Source organism: Loxodonta africana, chromosome 7 (assembly GCF_030014295.1).
Source record: "Loxodonta africana isolate mLoxAfr1 chromosome 7, mLoxAfr1.hap2, whole genome shotgun sequence".
Lineage (NCBI taxonomy): Eukaryota > Metazoa > Chordata > Mammalia > Proboscidea > Elephantidae > Loxodonta > Loxodonta africana.
Window position 1 is genome coordinate 106,769,165 of NC_087348.1, and position 25,923 is coordinate 106,795,087.

The 25,923-nt window shown below is 38.6% G+C and overlaps 1 protein-coding gene across 6 annotated transcripts in view; it reads right to left on the bottom strand.

The window, feature by feature from the left end:
* Nucleotides 1–25,923, bottom strand: part of GRM5 (glutamate metabotropic receptor 5) — a 553,359-nt gene that overhangs the window by 60,437 nt on the left and 466,999 nt on the right. For all 6 annotated transcript variants that reach the window (XM_064288813.1, XM_064288812.1, XM_064288816.1 and 3 more), the window contains exon 7: nucleotides 5,146–6,085. In XM_064288813.1, coding sequence (XP_064144883.1) covers nucleotides 5,146–6,085 — 940 coding nt within the window. The remainder of the gene's footprint in view (nucleotides 1–5,145; nucleotides 6,086–25,923) is intronic.

Here is a 25,923-nt window from a genome sequence, read left to right on the forward strand (position 1 = left end):
TGCTACTAGTTACTACCACTTTCTATGGTAGACACTATTCATTGACTTACTCAACAAATACAGGACATTTTCTTCTCTGTTTCAGTCATTATAGAGGCTAAACAAGCTAAATGCACACTTACCCACACTCTCTTAAATCTAGGGGTGATAGTTACGTGAGATAGCTTTGACCAATGAGATGGAAGAGCAATTCTCCTGGGACTCTGAAAAGGCTTTTGTTATGTTTAGCCATGACAGCTATCTTGCAACCAACCACTAGTAAAAGGACTAGAGAATGGAAGAGCTGTTGGCCTTGGCATTACTGAACCTCAAGCAAACCAGGAGTAGTCTACCTTCATAGCTCTTGTAATAAGGGAAAAATGAAAGCAAAACAAATAGTTTCAGACTCTGAAAGTCTAAAAGATTTATCTACCATTTACTGAGTGCTTTCTATGTGCCGATACTAAACACATAACATGTATTATCTTATTTACTCTTTACAACAGGAATTATTATCTACCATTTTACAGTTTTAAAAACAGGCTTAAGTACCTTGCTCAAGACCATACAACTTGATTTGAATGCAGGTGTGGCTCCAAAGCCAGAACTACAAATTAGTATACTGTATTTGCATCTACTGTCTCTCTATATGGAGCCCTGGTGGTGCAGTGGTTAAGAGCTCAGCTGGTAACCAAATGGTCGGCAGTTCAATATCACCAGTCACTCCTGAGAAACCCTGTGGGGAAGATCTACTCTGTCCTGTAGGGTCGCTATGAGTCAGAATCAACTCGACAACAAGTTATGGTTTGGTCTTTCTATGTAGGCTATGTACACTTATCCAAGAGTGTGTACAAGCTATATTTTGAAAACATATTTACTATTACCTTGGGGGAGTATTATTATTTTCTTCATTCAAAAGTACCTAATGATGAGCTCTTGCTCTCTGCCATGAGATATGGAAAGGATTTGCATAGGCCCATCCAGAAAGAGGGTCTAGATCCAGTCTGAGTTTCCAGCAACCTGTTTCTCCATACACCAGTGTAAGAAAGTAGAACCAGGCCAGCCTAGGATAGCAGCTACTTTTCTCCAAACAGCTACATCCAGAGATTTGTGTTACCTATTTAAGACCATCCCAGGTCTCAATATGGAGCCCTGGTGGTACAATGGTTAAAGCGCTTGGCTGCTAACCAAAAGGTCAGTGGTTGGAAACCACCAGCAGCTCCAAGGGAGAAAGATGTGGCAGTCTGCTTCCATAAAGACTTGGAAACCCTATGGGGCATTTCTACTCTGTCCTATAGGGTCCCTATGAGTTGGAATTAACTTGATGGCAGTGGGTTTGGTTTTGGCTTTAGGTCCTAATAGAAGGGCTTACTGGCATATTCAAGATTTCAAGCCTGAGGAGCATAACAAAACCAAAAAAAAAAAAATCACTTCTGATGAGTCCATTCCAACTCATAGTGACCCATAGGACAGAGGACAGAGTAGATGCCCCATAGGGTTTCCAAGGCTGTAAATCTTTACAGAGGCAGACTGCTACACCTTTCTCCCACGGAGTGGCTGGTGGGTTTGAACCACAAACCTTTCAGTTAGCAGCTGAGCACTTTGACCACTGTGCAGACAGGACCCCTTAGGAGCATAACTCCCACTGCCGTCTAGTAGATTCTGACTCATAGCGACTCCATGGGGTTTCTGAGGCTGTAAATCTTTACAGAAGCAGACTGCCACATCTTTTTCCACAGAGCCACTGGTGGTTTGGAATTGCCACCCTTTCAGTTATCAGTCGATCACTGTAACCACTGCGCCACCAGGGCTCATGGAGCATAACTAGTGGCAGTAAATTAGAATAAGTGTAAAAAGAATAGAAGCATGCAAGTTAACCCATTTCCCATTATTTGAGCCCCAGTGTGACTGGATAGTGTGCTATATACTGCCCTTCAGAAAATTACAAACTAAAAAGGGAGATAAATTCATACATAAGTAGTTCTGTGCTACAATGTGATAAATACTATATTAATGCTGTAACCATCTTAATTTTTGAATCAGAGGAAACACTAAGTTTTGGGGTTCATGGAAGGCAGAGAGGAGAGAAACTTTAGCTGGGATCTAATTTCTGTCTGCGAAAGTAAGGAAATTGATCCATAAAGATTATGGCTTAAAAGGCGGACCAGGTTTGTGATGTATTTCCCTCGTGCGAGGGAATTAGAACTTCTTCTGTGTTTTCTTCTTCTCCATATCCAAAGTAGGTTCTATTTGATTATCTTGATTGATGGAACAAAGGACTATAGCCTACCTGTTGTAGCTACAAAAACATAATGAAAACTCAACAATTGTCATAGGTCCCTCTTTACCCTCTTTGAGATTCTAATACCCAAATTTACTGACCACAAAACGCAATCATTAAGAAATGCATGGCCCTGTAGGGAAAACAGGTTAAACCATTGCCACACAGTCCTCAGAATTCCTGTTTCCTATTGGCACTATCAGTAAATTTTGTCCTTTTTGTTGTCTATTTACTAAAGAAGAAATAAAATAGTTGAAAATCATACTGTTACCAGAGGAACATTAGAACTACAGCAAAGCATGAGATCAGTAGATGGAATTAGCAGAGACCAATGACCGTTTGAGTGCTGGGCATTTTTGTGATAGAGATCACCGTAGGCTTAATCTTATGAAAGCTGGTAGGACCAACAGGGGGTAGTAGTATGGACACTTAAATACAAGTAAAAAATGCCTACCATGTTAGTACTTTTACAAATTCATTCATTCAACAAATATACCAACAAATGATTACTGAGTGTCTTTTATGTGCCGAGCACCCATCTAGGTGATTGAGTTCCCAATACTGAACAAGGCGGAAAAGATTCCCACTCCCAAGTAGCTTACCCTATTTAATTAGAACATACAGTGGGTTCTGTGCTGGGCAAGGAGCTGAAAACTGTAAAGATAGGGATGCTCTGGAAATCCCAGGCTGTATTATCAATGTATAGATCTACACTGCCTTTTATGATCTCTTTGCTCTTAAGATCATCCTGGTTGTACACCTGACACAAAGACTTTCAGATTTGGAAGAAGAATGACAATTGTTAGTTTAGTTAATAATAATAGCGAACACTTAAGAAGTGTTTACCATGTGGCAGATATTTTACATGTGCTAAATCATTTAATCCTTAAGACCACTCTATGAGGTATGTATTTCATGATCTCCATTTATCAGAGGAAGAAACCAAAGAAAAAAGAGGTTAAGTAATTTGCCCAGGTTAAACAGCTGGTCAGTGATTGAATCTCAGTGCTATCCAGCGCTATGTATGCACTGCCTTCAGTAAAGTTATCTGCTCTATGTCTTTTCTTTATACCCATTATCTATTTCACTCTTCACAGTCCTATGAGGTGAGTGATATCCCAATTTGGTGGATGCAGTTACTAAGGCTGAGAGAGACAGAATGGAAGTTTCAGGACTCAAACTCCAGAGAAATCCAGCTACAAAGCCAATACTCTTCAATAGCATTCCATAGTGTCTCTTTAAAGAGCCTATCCTGGTGAGTTTTTTAGATGCTACGGCACAGACTCACAATTCCCTCCCGCCATCCATCTATCTGTTTTATATATCAGGCTTCCCTGGAAGATTTTGTTTGAAGAAATGGTTTGGCTGATAAAATAAACGTTTGAAAAAATTAGTATTTTAGCTAAAATGAAAGGCTGATCTTGCAGAAGTTTCTGAAAAAGAATGTTTCAGAGAGGAGCTAAGAAGACAGATGGAAAATATGCCACTGGGTTACATATATAGAAAGACTTCAGCGTACAGACCATGGCATTGCCAGGATTTATTGAGGAAGTAAAAGTTGAGTTGTTTCCTCCAAAGCTTGTTATTTAGATGAATACCTTGGGCAATATATATGGAAAGAGATGAGAAGTATAGAGGAATTAGAAACTAATTAGAAGAGGCAAAGATAAAATTCATAATGCAAATGAAATAGGCTGTGCAGATAAACTCCAAGTATCCGGTGAATCCTTTTCAAACCTCGTCAGAGACAACATCTACATTATCACCATAATTCACGCTTTGAAGAATTAGGAATGATAGAAAAGAGCAACCTGTCATGCAAGCTAAGAGAAGTTAAAGGTGAACATTTAGATGATCTCTTCCTTTTGAAAGATATTTCTCTTCCATTTATCTAGCTTTTAGAAAAAATATCAACCCCCTCTCCTACAGTTAGAAGGGCTTATGTCCTGAATAGTTCTTTTGATATGTACTCCTTAAATAGAGGAAATTCTTATTGCAATTCAGTGGTCTGTGTAGCTGTTGTAATATCTCAGAATTTGTTCCCAAGCCACTGGTAAGATGATCCCATTGCTTTGAAGTGCTTTAGGATCATTTATCACAAAAGGAAGTCCTCACATGGTGGAGGGTGGGGATCACTGGCTGATGGCTGCAGATCACTTTCAGATGACATTTGTGTAATAACTACTACTGACGATCGTCAGCTTGGGCTGGGATGAAAGTATGGGCATCAGGGAAGTGGGAGACTGTTTGTTTAGGAGAATTTTATGCAAAGCCACCTTGCTGTTTTGCCCTTCTCAGCTGCTTAGCCATTTCCCAAAGAGTTCAATTTGTCCATTAATGATATAATCATTATGATATAAACTCTGTATTCTTTTGCCTCTATAGGATGGGCAGTCAAGGGCTCTTCTGGACTTGAAAAGATTCAGGCACATGCAGGTGCCATCAGATGTATAAGCCTCTTGGCTTTTGGCATCCTGCTCTCAGCATAATCTCTTTTAACACCTACCTTCTTCTCTACTCCCTTCTGCTGAAGTAGAATTTAGTTCACAGTGTATCTTTGCACCCTCAGGACCTCAAGGTCCTAGCCTTGGCTAAGCAATTTAACACTGCTCTCCAATCATCCTGACATCACCCCTTTCACTGTAACTTTTGGCTTCATCAGAGACCTAAACTTCCACATTTCTAGCTTTGGACTTCATAACTGGGCCCACATCCAATGAACCCCACAAAAAAACATTCAATGAGGAGGTCCAAAGCCCTTTTCTTAGCACCCTGCCTCTCATAGCTTCATTAACTGAGCTCTCTCCCATTTAAAAGACCTAGGATGTGAATGCCACTGCTTCAGCTATAGGGGCCAGTGCCCCCAATGCCCACACAATGTTTACCTTAGGGTTTCCCCAGAGGAGCCCCTCCTCTTCCAGAGGTTGACTAGGCTGCTGGATCTGCTGGCCGCTGAGGATGACTTGCCATCCCCCACATGCATACGCACCACAGTGGATGTGGTGAAGGCGCTGCGCACATTTCTCTCTGGTTTCGCCAGGATGATGTAGACCTTCGGCACAAACATGCAGCCTAGAGCCACTGTGGCACTTAGACTGACTGAAAAACACATGGTGATGATTTTGTAGTTGCTGCCAAAGTAGATTGGCACAAAGGCCAGCCATATAATGCAGGTGGTGTACATTGTGAAGGCAATATACTTGGCCTCATTGAAGTTAGCTGGAACATTTCTGGTCTTGAACGCATAGAAGGTGCAGCTTAAAATCAACAGTCCGTTGTATCCAAGAGGAGTGACAACTCCTAGGTTGGTGGTGTTACAAATCAGGTAGACTTCCCGGATGCTTGGGTAGTCATGCATTATGTCTGGAGGCTCCATTATAAAGAGAGCGATGATGATGCCCAACTGGATGCATATGAGAATGAAAGCAATCACCAGCTGGGCACAGGCACTCATGAATCTGGGCTTTTTGGTACAGATCTTCTTCTTGCTGCCGGCCAGGATCCTCGCAATACGGTTGGTCTTGGTTACAAGGGCTGAGTAGCTCATGGCTGGGGAGAGACCAATGCCAATTCTCTGAAGGTAGCAATAAATTTGTTTAGGCTTTGCAATGAGGCAGAAGGTACATAGGTAGCCCAGGCAGATGCCTGCAAGGATAATGTAGCAGAGTTCTCTGCTGGAGGACTTGACTACTGGTGTATCACGGTAAATGATGAAGACTACAGTAACAAACAGGGTAGCCAGCAGGCCAAGGCAGGCAAACACCACAGCTGCAATGGGCTCAGGGTCACCCCAGCGAAGATACTGTACAGGAATCAAATCACAACCTGCAGAGACACAGACACATATTGAAAAAGAAGGAAGAGAGGTTTACTTGGGTCACATATTCCTAAGTTATAAGCAACCATTGCAGTTTGTCCCTCATCTGACTTTCTAATCTCTATATCCCATACTACATATTCATTCATAGTATTTATATTTATCGTATTTATCAAATACTTGTGATAGCTGTCCTAGGCTCTGAAAACAAAATACAGATGTTCTCTGTCTTCAGAGAAAAAAAAAAATTAGGGAAGAGGCTTAAAATAATTAATTAAAACAATGGTAAGAGCCATGAAAAGTATAGCATGGGACCTGACTCAGTTTTGGGAAGCAGGGAAGATTTCTTTAAAAGGAATGAACAAAATGAAGGTGCTGATTTATTTGAGTTTGGGGGTTTGGTGTGTTTGGAAAAGAGAGGGTAAAAATAAAGAAGAATCTGTTGGCATTGGAAACATGAAAAGAGGCCACTGTACAATAATGTGATGAGTGACTTAAGATGGGACTAGAGGGTTGGCAGGAGTGGATCTTGTAGGACAAGGAGTCCTAGATAAGAGGTTTAGTGTTTAGCCTTTGATCAATAGGAAGTTATTGGAGGGATCTATGTAGACTGAAAAACCTGGTGGCTCAATGACTAAGAGCTATGGCTGCTAACCAAAAGGTTGGCAGTTTGAATACACCAGGCATTCTTTGGAAACCATATGGGGCAGTACTACTCTGTCCTATAGGGGCACTATGAGTTGGAATTGACTCGATGGCTGCAGGGTTTTTTCTTTTTTTTGCTATGTAGACCACAGAAAAGACATGATCAGATTTGTATGTTTTTTTAAAAAAAATATCTCTTTGGTTGCTTTGTGGTTATTGGATGAAATAAAGGCAAAACTGGATACAGAGAAAACAGTATGAGGGTCAGTCACAGAGATGAAGTTGAGGCAACAATGGGTTGTACTAGAATGAAAACAGTGAAATGATTTGAGAATTAATTATCAAAAACATAAAGTCTTTGAGTTGATGTGTGGTGTGTGAGAAGTAAAGGTATCAAGAGTGACCAACTAGGTTATCCTGGATCCATTCTAAAGAAAAGCTGGAATCTTCAGAGAATCTTATGATTCAGGCATTACAGAAGATGCTATTGGGGAGCGTGCTACCCCTCCCAAAATTATTCTGTACTTGCGGGTTTCAGTTTTTATATCGCTTGATTATATAGCAGAAAAAAAAAGTGAAAAAAACAGAGCTTCATTTGGGCTACCTGCCTTCTTTCTAAATTTCTTTAGCACAGTGATTCTCAAACCTGGCTGTGCACTGAGATGACCTCGAGATATTTTTTAAAAATACTGTGGCCTGGATCTCACTGCCAAGTTTCTGATTTAATTGGCCTGAGGTGTAGCCTGGACATTTTTTTAAAGGCATTTTAAGTGATTCTAATGTGTTTGGGTAATGTGTGGCCAGAATTGAGTCACTGGTCTGGGAGGGTCATTTCTGTTAGATTATTTCTTTAAAATAGAATTAAGATATCGTCACTGAGCTGGTGGAAAAGGAGGTAGGTAATCTAGAGCACTGGACATTTAAGACACTTGGCAGAGATTACTAATCGCCTACAAATATTCAGTCTCCTCTTCATCCCCAGCAACAGATCTTCAATTTAATTTGGAGCAGTAAAGGAGACAGCTAAAATACTCTATTGCCAGTTACTTTTGCAGTCAGATGTGCCTTATGACTAGATTTTAGTCAATGAGATATAAGCAGAAGACACTTTAAAAAACAGGTTCATCTTGCCCTTTTACTGTCTTTTTTTGCCCTTCTCTGCTTTTCCCTTCTGCTGCCTAGAATATAATCATGGTGGCTGGAGCTCCAGCAATTATCTTGGACTGTTAAGATTGCTTTAGAACAGAAGACATGTTCTGGGGTTTAGAAGAGAATAATGGAAGGAGTCAGGGTCCTTGATAACCATGGAACCATTGACTAGCTCTGAGCCATATACAGCCACTTCCCTATTGCTTCAATTACTAATATTATTTTCTGTTTTATGCAGTCAAACCGAACCCTAACTGATATAGGGTTAAGATTTCCCTATTAATTTTCTGTATCTCATGATCAAAGGTACTGTAGTCATGGCATTGAATACCAAAGGGCTATTGGGAGGTAGGAAACCCTGGTGGCATAGTGATTAAGAGCTACAGCTGCTAACCAAAGGGTCGGCAGTTCTATTCCACCAGGTGCTCCTTGGCAATCTTATGGGGGTAGTTCTACTCTGTTATATAGGGTCGCTATGAGTCGGAGTTGACTCGACAGCAAACGTTTTTTTTTTTGTTGTTGTTCGTTATTGGAAGGTAGGAGAGGCAGTAAAACGTAATGGTAGCAAAGAAGGGTGTAGTTATTTCATAATAGCTAAGGACAAAAAAAAAAAAATTTTTTTAAGGACAGCCTTTTATAGAAAGGGAAGGAAACCTTTTTTCTTCCCTTTCTTTCTGCCATGCCATGCTTCCCCTTCTTTCTGTCACTTTTTTTTTTTTTTTTTTTTGTAGATTTCTGACCGTATCATTACTTTCATATAGCTAAATTCGTTATGGTTTCAATAGGATTTGTCGGTTAGCCTGGGATCCTCAGCACACTTTACAAAATTGTTTCTATGGGAAAAAATGTATTCTTATTTTAATAACCTGCACTTCTAATATTGAAACAAAGTACTTTAAAAAAAGTTTAGAATGCCTGGACTAAAGACAAAACAGTTATTTTAAACAATTTCATTAATTATGAACACATATATATCCTATGGAAACCCTGGTGGCAGAGTGGTTAAGTGCTACGGCTGCTAACCAAAGGGTCAGCAGTTCAAATCTGCCAGGTGTTCCTTGGAAACTCTATGGGGCAGCTCTACTCTGTTCTATAGGATCGCTATGAGTCAGAATCGACTCGACGGCACTGGGTTTGGTTTTTGTTGGTTTATATATCCTATTGCTAATGAATACACCTATATTTGTATTTTCAGGCATCAGTTCACATATGTTGGAAGTCACCTTCTGACACTTGAGGGTTTAGGTTCATATTTACAAATTTACTCCTTTTTGAGACTACCATTATAATGGGAAGAATTAATCATTCTTATCTTTATTTTTCTAGAACACATTATTTATAGCACTGATATGGTTATGACATATATTATCTACTATAGTTAATTCTACAGGGACCTGATTCCCTGGCTAGTTCATGTGCTCCTAATGCCCATAGTAATTACTGATACAGGAAACATGTTATGTGGTATATGAAGCAAGGATGTTTTCATTTTTTTTAAGAGATTCAACTGAAAAGTGTGTTTGTGTGCACGTGCGTGCCTCTTTTTTTTTTTTTAATGGCTTTTATTTTACCCACGTTTTCTCCTCTTGTACTGCTAAATCTTAATTGCGCTTATCTAAAATGTAATTAGCACTCTGATTTCTAAATATTTTATATAAATAGCACTCACCACTATATTTTATGTCATGTGTTCTTGTAACTGTTCATATGCAGCCCATTAACATCATGTGTGAAACTGAAGGAAACCACACAGATATATGTGTTTTGGGGAAAAAAATGTGTATGAGCCATGACTGTAATGTGATGTGATTATTTTCACAAACTTTCCAGAATTTATATATTCAGATGAGTGTTTTTGCATTCGATGTGAGCCACTCAGAAGATTTTATGTTTAGTTTAACGATGCTGCCATTGCGCAAAATACTTTTGTAGCTATTCTCTTGGCATAGCAAATTGGATTCTGATTAGAGTATTATAATCACTGAGTCTTATAATTGGACAAAATCTTAGGCGTTTCCAAAAATCACTTGGGGAGTCTACAAGAATACAACTTAAGGGCCTAGACACAGCAGATAGTGCATTTCGGGTGGAATGAAGGGATCTTATTTTGAATAAGCAGCCCTAGTGACTCTGTGGAAACCCTGGTGGCGTAGTGGTTAAGTGCTATGGCTGCTAACCAAAGGGTCAGCAGTTCAAATCCACCAGGCGCTCCTTGGAAACTCTATGGGGCAGTTCTACTTTGTCCAGTAGGGTCACTATGAGTCGGAGTTGACTCAACGGCACTGGGTTTAGTTTTTTTTTCTTTTTTTTTTTTAGTGACTCTGCAGGCAGGCCTTGGTCCTTGTCTGGCAACCCTACCTTAGAGATTACCAGGCCTACTTCCTATCCAGTGTGTGAATGTTTTATATGATAAAACATTGATCTAAGAGTAGTGGGGGTGGAGGGAGAACTATACACCTATATTCTACCAGAAAGGATATCTGTGAGGTGGTAACCACTCTAACTCTACCTAAACCTTTCTATGAGCTACACTGTCTTAAGGTCCAGGCAGGAGGCAGGAATGGCAGATGAATACTGGTAGCAAAGAAACCAATCAGGAGGCTATCACAAGAGGGCAGTCCAGACATGATAAGGGCAAAAACTAAGTCATTGTACTGGAGAAAATAATCTACTGTAAAGACATTTTGGAACTAGGATCAAAGGAAATTGTGAGATAGAAGAGTAAAAGAGGCTTCTAACCAAGTTAATGGGAATGCTTTTAATTGAGATCAGGGAGGTAGGAAGGGAAGGGTCATGTTTTACGGCCATAATATCTAGCTCCAGTTTGGATGTGTTGTGTCTGAAGTATTTGTGACATAGTCAGGTATCTCAGTGGCAGGTGGAAACAGAAGCCCAGGTGTTGTCAGGGCCAGGGTTACAGCTTTTGGAATCATCTGCTTACAACTGATAATGAGAGACATGGAAATATATGCAATAGAAGAGGAAATGCATAGATGTAGATGAGAACAGAGCCTGGAAGTCTGAGGTAACACCAACTTTAAGTGGTGGCAGTGGAAAAGGATATGTCAGGGAAGAGGTAAGATAGATCAGCTAGAAGGAAGTATATCAGATGCTAAAGTAAACTGGTTAATTGAATAGCCCACGATAGCCTCCTCTAATAATATTGCTTCTGTTTTCTTCTTCTTTTTTTCTTTATCCTTGCCTAAACAGCCTCTGCAAAACTTCAGATTCACAGATATCCCTTCTGATAGTATATAGGTGTATAGCTCTCCTTCCACCCCCACTACTCTTAGATCAATTTCTTTTGAGCAGGGGTGGTATCCTTCCATTGTTGTATTCCTACTGTCGTGGAATATGTTCTACTAAAACCCAGAGTTCTGAGATAACACAAACCTTATTATGATACAAATTCACATTACCCCTACCCTGTGCATTGACTTATAAATGTCTGAGTGCCTAGTTATTCTTCTTAAATCTTTAGTTTCTCCTGAGAATTGCTGAGCATTCTCTCCTTCCATGGTTTTCTTTTTTATGTCTGTATCATTTATAATTCAGTGGTGAATTACTGGAAGGGTATGCAGAAGTTAATAAAGAATCTACATTATGTATATTTTAATAGGTTTAATCAATTTAACATATGTTGTCTTATTTTGAAGAATCTTGATCATATCAGTGAAACTCCCTCCTAAGAAATATGTTAGAATTTTGTTAGTCTTCAGAAGATGAAGAACCTTACATTCCTTACTAGAAACACAGATGAGCCATGGGTTAGAAAAATCATGCCCTGTTTTCTAATACTACCCATTTAAATAGCTGTTCACTTCTCACTTTCATGCTTGATGCCTAATTCTATGATTCTCTGGTATATTTCTTCTTTTCATGGTTTAAATTGTCATACATAGAAGATACAGACACTTCATTTTGTTTTGTTTTAAAGGAGAGAAAACTGCCAAAACTGTATTATCCCCATTCATTCTATGACTCCACAAATGAGTGTCCCGTACATTTGAAGGGAGAATGGATGGTCCACTAATATCTTAGATGTGATGTGATGTGACAGCTCAGGCATGGCTGGTAGTCATGCTTAGTGTGGGGGTATTAGTCTTATGGAATTAATATTCCTGTAGTTAACAGTTCCTAGACTGTTATATTTTCAAACCGTGTTCCAAGTGCCTGTTCAGACAGTGGGAATCAGGTCTCAAAGATCCGGGACAGATGCCTGGTGTTCTATAAATCAGTCTGAGCAGCAACTCCTGACCAAGCACCATAAGCCCTGTGTCCTTTTGGAGGAGAAGTAGTTGCTGCCAAGAATCTCTAAGAATGCAAATGTGTGTTTCCTCAGACGCTAGTCAGGCCATGCCATTTGAGGTATAAAAAGCTGAGACAGAGCTGTTGCGGGGCTTCCCTTTCATATGACGATGATTAGACTTGCCCAGCACAGGATGCTGAGGATGACTAAAAACATGTTTGCTGTTCCATTCATAGGGTTTGGGTCTCCGTTTGTCTGAGATCCTGGGGCATGCAGACTCAGAGTTCTTTCTGCACTGTCCATATCCTTTATAATTCCTGTTCACTTAGCCTAAGAGGATGTTTTTCATCACTTGTGTAGTTTGGAAGAATTGGAAGAGTCATGCATGTGTGTGTGTTATATTTAGGTACACTATTTTTCTTTGTAACACTTTCTATAATCATCATCGTGTGTCTTGTGTGTGTGTGTGTAATCATAGGGTTAAGGTCTGTCTTCCCAAGCATCCTGATGTTAGCGACTTTGTCTCTTTTTCTCATAAATGGATCACACATATGTCTAGCATAGCAATTTACAAATTAATGTATTAACTGTATCATCGATGTATATAATTTTCATTCTGGTGTGTGGGTTTAGTCATTCTCAAAACACCTTTTTGTTGTCTATAGGAAGCCCAAGTTACAGAAAAAAGTCTAAATTGGGTAGACTTCACTTGAGTTTTAGAGTCAAGATTTTGGTGCCCAGAGAAGGCAAAACTAGGTAAGCAGCTCCATCACTTACTTCTGCCTAGCAGTGTGACATGTTTCATATTAGAAATATTCCTGGTACTTACTAGGCATCTGATAAATGCTTTATGACTCACTGATTAATCTAATACTGAGTAATTCACTGGGTCTGATATGCATAGAGGAAAGAGGGAGGCAATGAACACAGGTCATGCTTAACAAGTGCCATCTAACTATGAAGTTCAGATTCACTGTTCCCAAGAAGGCTGTTAATTAAAACATATTTTACTTCAGGCCAGAAGAAAAGCTCCCAAGTATATATGCAGGGAAAAAGCATATTCTAGAGTTGATTGATTTTTACCATTACCTTAGCATGAAACAAAACACGCTGTATCATCCTTCAAATAAAAATTTAATGTCCATCCAATATGTTAGCCAGAAGCCAATTGCCATTGAGTCAGTTCTGGCTCATGGTGACCCCATGTGTGTCAGAGTAGAGATGTGCTCCATAGAGGTTTCAATGGCTGATTTTTCTGAAGTAGACTTCCAGGCCTTTCTTCTGAGGCACATCTCGGTGGGCCCACACCTCCAGCCAGTTAGGTAATTTGTACTGCTAACTGCCTCAGTGGTGAGCTGCCTTACGCCTGCTTATGCCAGTATAGAAAGAAGGAGGAACTAACACTTAATGAGTGTCTATTATATGTCAGGTGCTATCCCAGAAATTTTATCTAATCTTCATAATAAGCAGGTGAGATAGGTATCATTATCTCCGTTTTACAGATGGGGCAGAGTGAAGTTTTGTAAGACATGTTAGCTTGGTGAGATTGAGACTGGATCCTGGCCTGCCTGTGCTTCTTTCTGTTGTGTCAGGGGAGGCAAACAGGTTAGGTAGCACTCTGAAAGACGTCCTGAGGCTACAAGGAGGCCTAGTAGGAAAGCAAATCCTGATTAATCAGCAGTGTCTGACAAGGGCAGAGTGGGGTTAGTGGTAGCATCAGTATGAGGCTGCTGTGAGTCAGAATCGACTCAATGACACCCAACAACAGCATTCTTAATTCTTAATCCACGCTTCCTCCTGAGACATCTCATTGGTTCAAACACTTGAACACAATTCTTATGCTGGTTTATGTGTTCTAAGGGTTGCTGGTCAGAGACACTGACTGGTAACTTGTTTTTGTATCCCTAGATTTTCTAGTGTAGACAATTTTCTGAACACTCACAGCACAAAAAAACAAGAATTGATTATGGGACATTCCCACCTTCGCCACAGAGGTGACTCACAGCCATCCAGTCATCATTAGACCAAGCCTATTTCATGCCCTTCAAGTTTTATTACACATTTTTGTTTTCAACTCCCTTGATAAAATTCCTTCAAAGAGCTGGAAACTCAGGACTCTAGTTTTTATTTATTTTCAAATTTTTGTTCTTCTTTACTGGCTAAATTTTGTAGGGAATTTGAAACTGTACGCAAAGATTTATTTCATAATTAAGGCATGAAGTATAATTTAATAGTACTGCAGAGTGTAAGGGGAAACATCATCAGAAATGCACATTTATAGGGAACAGCTTTGAAAAAATATGACTTCCGGTCATACTGTAGATGAGAACGAGAGGAAAAACACAGTGTGTGAGTTTAAATGATAAAAAGGGCTGGCTGGAATACTTTGCTTCCTTTCTACCTTTCTTCATCAGCTAGCTCCTCCATATTCTTCTCTTCTGCAGACGTCAAATCTTTAAGCATGACCTTTGTGCTCTCCAGGCCTGTCTGGCAGGCTGCTCCCGTGTGGTTGTGTGGTCAGACAGATCCCTGGGCCTGTGCCTACTGCGGCACTAGGGCTTTATGCTAATTGTGAGTTTATTTGGCTCTTCCACTGTCATTGTGGAATTTGACCATGAGCAGTTTGAGATGGGGACACCATTTCTTTGCTTATTACTGTATTTTTAGTACCAAGCACTGTACCTGGCACACAGCAGGCAGTTAATCAGGTGAAGTATGAATGAATGATTTTAATAATGAGGAACAGGACAAATGAGGAATCGGGATATGTGCTTTATTTTCAGTTTGTTCATATGAATATGAGAACTTTTACCCTATTTGTGTCTCAATTTTTCCATACATTGTTGTTGTGTTGTTAGATGCTGTCAAGTCTGTTCTGACTCACAGCGACCCTATGCACGACAGAAGGAAACACTGCCCTGTCTTGCACCATCCTTACAATCATTGTTACGCTTGAGCTCATTGTTGCAACCACTGTATCAGTCCACCTCGTTGAGGGTCTTCCTCTTTTCCACTGACCCTGTATTCTGCCAAACATGATGTCCGTCTCCAGGGACTGATCCCTCCTGACAACATGTCCAAAGTATGTAAGACACAGTCTCACCATCCTTGCTTCTAAGGAGCATTCTGGTTGTACTTCTTCCAAGACAGATTTGTTCATTCTTTTGGCAGTCCATGATATATTCAATAGTCTTTGCAAATACCACAATTCAAAGGCATCAGTTCTTCCTCAGTCTTCCTTATTCATTGTCCAGCTTTCCATGAATGTGAGGCGATTGAAAACACCATGGCTTGGGTAAGGCACACCTGAGGCTTCGAGGTGACATCTTTGCTCTTCAACACTTTGAAGAGGTCCTTTGCAGCAGATTTATTTACCCAATGCAAGGCGTCTTTTGATTTCTTGACTGCTGCTTCTATGGGTGTTGATTGTGGATTCAAGTAAAATGAAATCCTTGACAACGCCAATCTTCTCTCCATTTATCATGATGTTGCTCATTGGTCCAATTTTAAGGATATTTGTTTTCTTGATGTTGAGGTGCAATCCATACTGAAGGCTGTGGTCTTTGATCTTCATTAGTAAGTGCTTCAAGTTCTCTTCACTTTCAGCAAGCAAGGCTGTGTCATCTGCATAACGCAGCTTGTTAATGAGTCTTCCTCCAATCCTGATGCCCCGTTCTTCTTCATATTGTCCAGCTTCTCATATTATTTGCTCAGCATACAGATTGAAGAGATATGGTGAATGGATACAACTCTGACACATACCTTTCCTGACTTTAAAAACCACTCAGTATCCCCTTGTTCTGTCCAAACAACTGCCTCTTGATCTATACATTATATGAGAATAATACAGAATTTGCTCCTCTGTAATTGGGGCTATGATCTGGAGAAATTATTGTAGAAGAATTTGTATTTGAGAAATTAAAGACCAATTGCCTGTAAAGGGTCAGGGAAGAAATTTCTCAGGACTGAGTCTATAAAACGTTGACAACCATTTTTTGTATTTTACTAAAATAAAACATGGAAGACATCACTTTAAAACCAAAAGATTATCAGTGGCATTTTGTACATATTAATCGAGCTATAATGAGTGTTTTGCCACTCATTTCCAATTATCATTCCTGGCTTTCCAGATACTTTCCTGCACTTTTAGTCAGACTCTTATAAAATTGCTTTTTAGCACATTAGCTGCATGCCAGAAAAAAGCCACTGCTGTCGAGTCGATTCCGACTCATAGTGACCCTATAGGGCAGAGTAGAACTGCCCCATAGAGTTTCCAGGGAGTGCCTGGCAGATTTGAACTGCTGATCTCTTGGTTAGCAGCTGTAGCACTTCACCACTATGCCACCAGGATTTCCTGCATAGTAAACATTTCCTCCCCATGGCTTGTTTTCCCTCCAAATGTTCAAAAGCTCTCTGATTTTATGACCCAGAGTGTTTGTAACCAATTTCTGAGCCCCCAGTGTATTCCTTCTGTGCTCCTACAGACCCTGTCATATGGTCTGGATTTTCTCTTACCTTGGAGACATACCAGGTCTGCTCTAAAGTCTAGGTTTACATCACCTTTCCTGAGGCTGACTGTAAAATCCAATGCGTACTCTGCCATGGATTTTGCCTCCTATTTCTCTTCTGAAACCTATTAGTTCCTAAATTTTAATTGCCATAATATTGGAAGTATTTCCCAACTACTGGTATATACTTACCTAACTAAAATTCTCATGTTCATTATATAAGAAAATAATGAGAGCAAAAACCACACATATAAGAATAAAGACAAGGGGAACAATTAATGCCCTTGTTCTACCCATTAAAGACGTTGAAACTTTTTCATATAGCACAACTACAGCATTTTACTCCATTAGTTCAGTGTGCATTCTTGAGCACATATTCCAGGGCACTGGACAAGCACTGTGGTGACACAACGACAATAGTTTATTCCTTTAAAATAGCATATTTCTCAAGTGCTTATTCTGCATCTCTACTCTGCTAAGCATTGTGTTAAGCACTATACAAGTATTACCTTATTTAATACCAGCAACATTCCTATTAGGTAGGAGTTATAATTTTATCCATTTTCAGTGAAGGAAACTGAGGTAGGGTTGGAATGAAGAGCATTTGTACTGAAGGGAACCATAGGAGGAGAAATACAAACATGGAAAAAAGAAGAAATATAAAGGAAACACCCCAAATGAGGAAATCAGATAGAGGGCTAACCTTACAGCCTAGTAATATCGTAATAGAGTTATAACATCTCTGGAAGTTACTGCTTTGAGAGTTCGAATGGGAAATCAGTAAAAGCTTCAGGAGGGAAGACGATAATGCCTACTTGCCTACATCTCAAGAGTAGTGTGAAAACCATATAAAATGACATATGATTCAAGGAGTGCCTTAATAGTTATGAAGTTTGAAAACACGGGAAAAGAGAGTATATACATAAAATAGCAGTGGCTCAACATCTGTTAAATTGCCTGGGTGTTTCATTAGATTGTCCCATGTTCTTCTGGGGAAAAGACAGCTCTATTTTGTCTTTCTGCCTATTTATATGTACACAGCACCAAGTAAGTGGTATTATATTGTCTTAAATTGTTTGTAAGTATGCAGCAACACGTAACGCTCTATGAATTTTTCACTCTAGTTAATGTGATTTTTAAGAGGTGTCAAGACAGGAGACATTTATCTGCTTCATATTACTCACGTAATATACCAGCGCTTTATGAAGCACTTTCCAACTGGGTTAGATAATGTGATGTTTAGCACTGTGTTATAATGTTTTATGTTCCTGGGGAAAAATGTGATAATTTATTTGGGGTAAGCTATATTTATCAAAAACTGAAATCAGTGAAACCATCTTATTTTCTTTAGCCTGGTTGTATTAGAGTGGTTTTTGACCACAGTTCCCTTGCTTTGGCCAGACCACAGATTTATCACTGTGAAGAAGAGCACAATGCACATTTTTCATTGCGTGGTTGCTCGCTGGCAAGATGAACATTGGTTTATGGTCTGTATTTAGGACCTGTTTAGAGACGTTCCCTTTGGAGAGCCTTTTGGCACTTTATGGTTTTGTTTTCTGAAGCAAATAGTATTTGCATGTAAAAATACGTCATCTTTCTGACTCATCTGTGGGAAAAACAAATTTATAAATTAATGAGAACTGAGAAATTAGAAGAACGGGTAGGAATTTTACAATTTATCAATGTATGAGTCCTGGAATCTTGTTTAACAAAGTATTATTATTTTCAGCATTAACTGAAGCAATTTTATCAAGTCCACTTATTCTTTGAAAAGACCCAGTGCATGAAATCTTTCACTGCATTTGTTTTTTGTTGTTGTTGTTGTTGTTGTTCAGAATGAATCTGGCTGTCCGTGACCACTTCCTTACTGCCTATAGCATCAAGCCAAGGGAAAAGCATGGGTTTTACAGAAAGAACAGGGGTTGAGCCTTACTTCCTGCTACATACTGTGTGACCATGAGCACAGATATTTCCATCGTCAACCCCAGTTTTCTGTAAAATGGAAACAATGATTCCAAATTTTTAGGAGTATCACAGTTCCTGGAAGAACACAAAATTCCTTTTACACTGAGTAACAAGCACTAAATCCATGGGAGTTTGCTTCCTTTCTTCCATTCTAGAATTTACCCATTCAGCAAAGATTTATTGAGTGTCTAGTATGTTCTAGGAGCTTAGGATTCCTCACAGAACAAAACACAGAAAAACTTCCCATTAGCTTATATTCCAACTGGGGAGACCAACAACATATGATCATCAAAACTAATTAACTAATACATGAAGAATCTAATATAATAAAAGCTGATATGTGAAATGGATAAAAGAAAAAAAATAGACTGGGTAAGAGGGGAGCAGTTTGTAGTATTAAACAGGGTGGTCGGAGTAGGCATTTGAGCAAGGGTGTGAAAAGAGAGAAGGATAATAGCCATGTGAGTATCTAGGGCAGAGTTTGTAGGCAGAGAGAATACCTAGGGCAGTGATCCTAAAATAAGAGACTTCTTGATGTTTTAACAGAAGAACAGAAGGACCAATGCCTTGGAATGACGGGGGGCAGATAAAGCGAAGGGGTAAAGTGGATGAAAGACATAACAGAGGGCCAGACCATATAGGACTTGACTTTGTAAGGACTTTGAGTTTTTCTTTGAATGAGATGAGAAAGCACTGTAGGTTCTTAGGCAATGGAGTGGCATGATCTAGCTTATTTTTAAAAAGATATTTCTGTCTCAGGTGTTGAGAAGAGACTGTAGGGTGGTGGGCAAAGGTAAAATAAGGGAGACTAGTTAGGAGATTATTTTAATAATGTTGTTTTTGTCAGTTTTGATTGAATCAGCTCTGAGTCATGGCAACCTTATGTATAACAGAATAAAAAGTTGCCTGGTCCTGCACCTTATGGATTTTAGTAATATGGGTGATTAATAATAATTGCTAGAATCAAAGAATTAACAGCAGAGGAAGCAAAAAGTGGTAGGATTTTGGATTTGAAGAGTCAGTGGGATTTCTCAACTGATTGACTAAATAGTATGAGAAAAATCAAAAGATGATTCCAACATTATTGAATGGCACAGAGCTGGTGATCAATTGTATTTGTCAAAAGAAACATCTCTTCAGGTAGATTATCTTCTTAGGCATTCTGATTCTAAATGAATGTGTTACACATTAGTGGTGATCTGGAATTTCCTGAAGGTTAGCCATCAGCCATGGCAATACTAACAGACATCTGCCATCTTTTTTTTGATCTTCTCATTTTCCCTGATAAAAAATGTTTTAATTTTACCCCCAAGACTATGGCTCCTGGATACCCTTTTAGCTCAGTAATGAAGTCATTCCAGAGGTTCACCCTTCATCCAAAGATCAGTCAGGCCCATAAAACAAAATGAGACTAAAGGGGCACACCAGCCCAGGGGCAAAGACTAGAAGGCAGGAGGAGACCGGAAAGCTGGTAGTGGGGAACTCAAGGTTGAGAAGGGAGAGTGTTGATGTGTCGTGGCGTTGTTAACCAATGTCATAAAACAATATGTATACTAACAGTTTAATTAGAAGCTAGTGTGTTCTGTACCTTCATCTAAAATACAAGAAAAAAAAAAAAAAAAACGTGCTTCTAGTTTCATTTATGACTTCATTGCCCACTTTTATTATTTTCCTAGCTGGAAAGGAATTTTTTTTTTTTTTTTTTTAACTTTCCAAAGGAACAGTCCTAGCATCTATTGCCTTCATTTTTTTTTTTTTTTAATTTTAAACATTTAAATCCAACTATGTGTTTGAAATAAAACTAAAGGTAATGATAGAGTCTTAGAGTACCTGGGGCTTAGTCTTTCTTGTTCTCTTCTCCATCAATATTTGCTTCATTGGTGATCTTATCCAGTCTCATGTTATTAAATATCATCTGTACATTGAAGAATTCTGGATTAAAATTACTAGCCTAGGCCTATCACCTAATTTCCACAATTGAATATTCAAAACCCTATTAGACATATTTATTTGAATGTCTAATGTTGTTGTTGTTAGGTGCCATCAAGTCGGTTCCTACTCATAGCGACCCTTTGTACAACGGAACGAAACACTGCTTGGTCCTGCACCATCCTTACAATCATTGCTATGTTTGAACCTATTTTGTGCAGCCACGGTGTCAGTCTACCTCTTTGATGGTCTTCTCTTTTTTCTGCCAACGCTCTATTTTACCAAGCATGATGTACTTTGCCAGGGACTGGTCCCTCCTGATAAGATGTCCAAAGTACGTGAGACAAAGTCTTGCCATCCTTGATTTTACGGAGCTTTCAGGCTGCACTTCTTCCAAGACAGATTTGTTCATTCTTCTGGCAGTCCATAGTATATTCAATATCCTTTATCAAAACCATAATTCAAATTCAAAGGCATCAATTCTTCTTCAGTCTTCCTTACACACTGTCCACCTTTCACATGTATATGAGGCGATTGAAAATACCATGGCTTGGGTCAGTAGCACCTTAGTCCTCAAGGTGGCATCTTTGCTTTGTAACACTTTAAAAAGGTCCTTTGCAGCAGATTTGCTCAGTGCAATAGCTTGCTTGATTCTTGACTGCTGCTTTCATGGACATTGATTGTGGATCAATGAAATCCTTGACAACTTCAATATTTTTTCCGTTTATCATGATATTGCTTATTGGTCCAGTTATGAGAATTTTTGTTTTCTTTATGCTGAAGTGTAATCCATACTGAAGGCTGTCGTCTTTGATATTCATCAGTAAGTGCTTCAAGTCCTCTTCACTTTCAGCAAGCAAGGTTGTGTCATCTGCATATCACAGGTTGTTAATGAGTCTTCCTCCAATCCTGATGCCATGTTGTTCTTCATATAGTCCAGCTTCTTGGATTATTTGCTCAGCATAAAGATTGAATAGGTATGGTGAAAGGATACAACCCTGATGCACACCTTTCTTGATTTTAAACCACGCAGTATCACCTTGTTGTTTTCAAATGATTGCCTCTCGGTCTATGTACAGGTTCCACATGAGCACAATTAAGTATTCCAGAAGTTCCATTCTTTGCAATATTATCTATAACTTGTTATGATCCACACAGTAGAATGCCTTTACATAGTCAATGAAAAACAGGTAAACATCTTTCTGGTATTCTCTGCCTTCAGCCAAGGTCCATCTGACATCAGCAATGATATCCCTCATTCCATACCCTCCTCTGAATCCAGCTTGAATTTCTAGCAATTCCCTGTTGATGTACTGCTGCAACTGTTTTTGAATGATCTTCAGAAAAATTTTACTTGCATGTTATATTAATGATATTGTTCAGTAATTTCCACATTCTGTTGGATCGCCTTTCTTTGGAATGGGCACAAACACGGACCTCTTCTGATCAGTGGTCCACATACTGTCTTCTGTTAGGTGTCTTCTAATAGATAGCTTGAATTCAACATTTCCAAAGCTGAATTCCAGTTCTTTACCTTCTTGATCTCCCAAACTGCTCTAACCTTAGTATTTTTATTTCAGCTTATGACAAGTGCACTCTTTCAGTTGCTCAGGCACTGAAAGATTGTCATTGGGAGAGACAATCATTGATTTAAAGGATCTTTCAAATGTGGAAACATTCAATAGAGATGGCTTGGAACTTTTTCCAAAATTTCTCATTCATTCATTCATATATCAAACCATTCATCTCTCTATTCATTAACCATGACTATATTTTTGAACTCCATGAACAGTAAATAATTGTTGTTGTTATGTGCTGTCGAGTTGGTTCTGACTTATAGTGACTCTGCATGACACAGTAGAACTGCCCATAGGGTTTCCAAGGAGTGGTTGGTGGATTCCAACTGCCAAGCTTTTGGTTAGCAGGCAAGTTCTTAACCATTGTGCCACCAGGGCTCCAAAGTAATAATAGTTAATATAATCGAACAGGTAATAGGTAGTAAACTGTATGTGTAGCGTAAAGGGCCTAGTCGGAATCAACTTGACGGCAACACATTATTTATTAAAAGGCCAGAAGAAAAAAAAAAAAAAAACAAGAAAAGTAGGACAAACTGAGGAACAGAAATGAAATAAACATTTGTAAAAACAGAGTAACTCAAGTACTAGAGTTATAAAACTGGTCAGTGGTTACACCCTCTTGGAGCTCATTCTCTACTCCCTCCCCAGTTCCCACCAGTTCCTTTTTGTTTGACCCTGTCCTCTTTTTCTCCTCTTAAGTGAAGATACAAAGGTTCCAACCTCCAAAGCAATTAGGTAACTTAGGGAACCAAAGGAACTTCTTAGAGAATGTTCCTATTTACATTAAAATGTCAATAAGCATGATCTCCCTTCATTTTACAGCTTCACACTTAAAATAAATAAGATACATTTCTCTATGAGTGAAAAGGAGGAAATCATTCTCACTTTCTATCATAAAGCTTCCCACTGAGTTACTACTTGAAAGCCACATTGTTTTTGCTCTTTCTTTTTTCTTCGGTTTATTGGAAGATTGCCAGAGCTTGGCAAACCCACCTGGAAGTGTTTCCATAGTTTCAAACTGGGAGCTAAAGATCTATAAAGATCTATAGAGCTACTTATATCCCCCTGAAATTATCTGAGGGAAGGCAAATTAAAGATTCTTTCTAGGGCAGCTTTGCATATGTATGGTAGGGAACGATGTGTAATGAAAAGGGTCTTGGTGGAGGTATTTAGGGAGTTCTTTTTTTTTTCTGAATGCCTAGGCCAAAGTGTTGCCTTCCATTATTTTTTTTTCTTCCTCTCTCAAAGCCTATCACATTGCAGTAAACTTCTTCTTTTCAGGGAATTGATTACCTAGTCTCATTGATTTTATTTCCTAATTAAATCTCTTTAATGATTTTTCACTCCCACTACTTCATCCTAGTCTAAACTACCAATAACTTTCACTTAGTTTTTTGAAACATTTTCTTACTGTAGTTTTCTCTTATCCTCATCTTTTTTTTTTCATCTTAGAACTCCCTCATTTTAGTATTTTACTTTTAATATTTTTATTATTAAATATTTAAATGGTATGAATTTTTTAAACTCTGAAAAATTTAAACATGCGGAGTATAAAATAAATATTATAAAACCTAGATTTGATAAGTGTTAACATCTCATCTTATTCTATTTTAATATTCCAACCCATGGTGACCCCCATGTGTGCAGAGTAGAGCTGAGTTCCATAGGGTTTTCAAGGCTGTGACCTTTTAGAAGCAGATCACCAGGTCTGTCTTCCAAGGCAGCTCTGAATGGATTCCAATCGCTAACCTTTCTGGTTTCCCTGAGGATTACAATTAACATCTTAATTTAAATGAAAAGTTATCTAGTTCATATTATTACTAACTTAATTTCAATAGTATATAAAAATTTAAGTCCAATATAGCTTCATTCCCTTTCACTGTCTTGTGCTACTATTTTTTCGTACAAATTATTAACCTTTATCATAAGCTCTCGACTCAACGGCACTGGGTTATCATAAATTCTTCAATACAATTTTATAATTATTGTGTTGTGCAGTTGTCTTTTAAATGAAATATTTGAAGAATAGTATTACAAACAAAAATATCTTTGTGATAGCTTTTATATTTTCTATCTAGTTAACTTTACTGGTGTCATTTGTATCTTCATGTGGATTTGAGTTATTGTCTAAGTGTGCTCTTGTTTCAGTTTAAAGGACTCCCTTTAATATTTCTTGTAGGGCAGGTCTGATAGGACAAATTATCTCAATTTTTGTCTCTGAAAATGTCTTAATTTCTCCTTTTTGAAGGATAGTGTTGCTGGTTATAGAATTCCTAGTTGTTAGTTTTTTTTCTTTCAGCACATTGAATATGTCATGCCACTACCTTCTGGATTCTACAGTTTCTAATAAAAAGCAAATTGTTAATCTTATTGGGAATCCCTTGTATGTGGTGAGTCACTTTTCTTTTGCTGCTTTCAAAATTCTCTTTGCCTTTGACTTTCAAAAGTTCTATTGTCATGTGTCTAGGTGTGGATCTCTTTATCTTACTTGCAGTTCACTGAGCTCCTTGTATTATAGATTACTATTGTCTGTCAAATTTGGCAAAATGTTAGGCATTATTTTATCAAATATTCTTTCTGCCCGTTTATTCTTCTCCCTCTAGGGCTCCCATTGTGTATATGTTGGTATGCGTGGTAGTGTCGTACAGGTCTCTGAAGATCTGTTAATTTTCTTCATTCTTTCTTCTTCCTGTTCCTCAGATTGGACAATCTCAATTGATCTGTCTTCAAATTTACTGATTATTTCTTTTAAAAGAATCTTAAATACTATTTCTACTTTTATTGTGGTTTTCCTTCCTATTCAAAATGTATATTGGACTTACTAAAGTCCCAAGTTAATTGCACTTTCTAAAAATCATAACAAAGAATAACAATAGGAACTTTAGAGCCAGAATGCCTAAATTCAAATCCCTTCCTGACAATTACTTGACCTTGGACAAATTACATAACCCAGGATTTTAGAATGATTTATTCCTATGCCCACTTTATCTGCCACATTATTTTTACTCAACATTTTAGTTCAGATAAACCTCCAGAGAGAAGCCATTTATATTATTTGTTTCATTCAGTGGTATTTTGAGTCTACTGAAATATTTAACTTCAGGTATCCTTCATTTCAGATATCCTTTTATGAATATATATACACGTGCACATACATACATACATATATGCATACAAGTATATGGATAAATATATAGATATACACAAATACTAGTTGATTACTACTCCTATTTGTTTTAATAAACAGTTATTCGATTCTAGGTGGGCTCAGGTTTCTTTAACCACGCTAACAATCTTAAAGTATTGTTTTGAGAATTAAATAAACATTTATAAAATGCTTCAAACAGTTCCTGGCACATAGAAAGCATTATATCTGTGTTAATTGTTATCATAATAAGGATACTGACTCACAGGTGACCTAAGTTGACATGTAATAGACTGGGATAGCGTAGCTATAAGCAGCCAAAAAACCCAAACCAAACCCATTGCCTTCCAGTTGATTCCGACTCATAGCGACCCTATAAGACTGAATAGAACTGCCCCATAGGGTTTCCAAGGAGTGCCTGGTGGATCTGAACTTCCAGTGTTTTGGTTAGCAACCGTAGCACTTAACCGCTATGCCACCAGGGTTTCCAGCTAAAAGCGAAGGTAGTGAAAAAAAAAAAAAAAAGGCTTACAACATTCCCTGAGGCTAGCTGCAAGCGTCTCTGTGGCAGATTTTGGAATAGCCAAAGCCATCAGAGCAGTCTGCAGGCTAGCTGCTCCAAGTCATCTGTTACTTTGGATCAGGATCAGTGAGATAATGTTGCAAACAGCTATAGGCT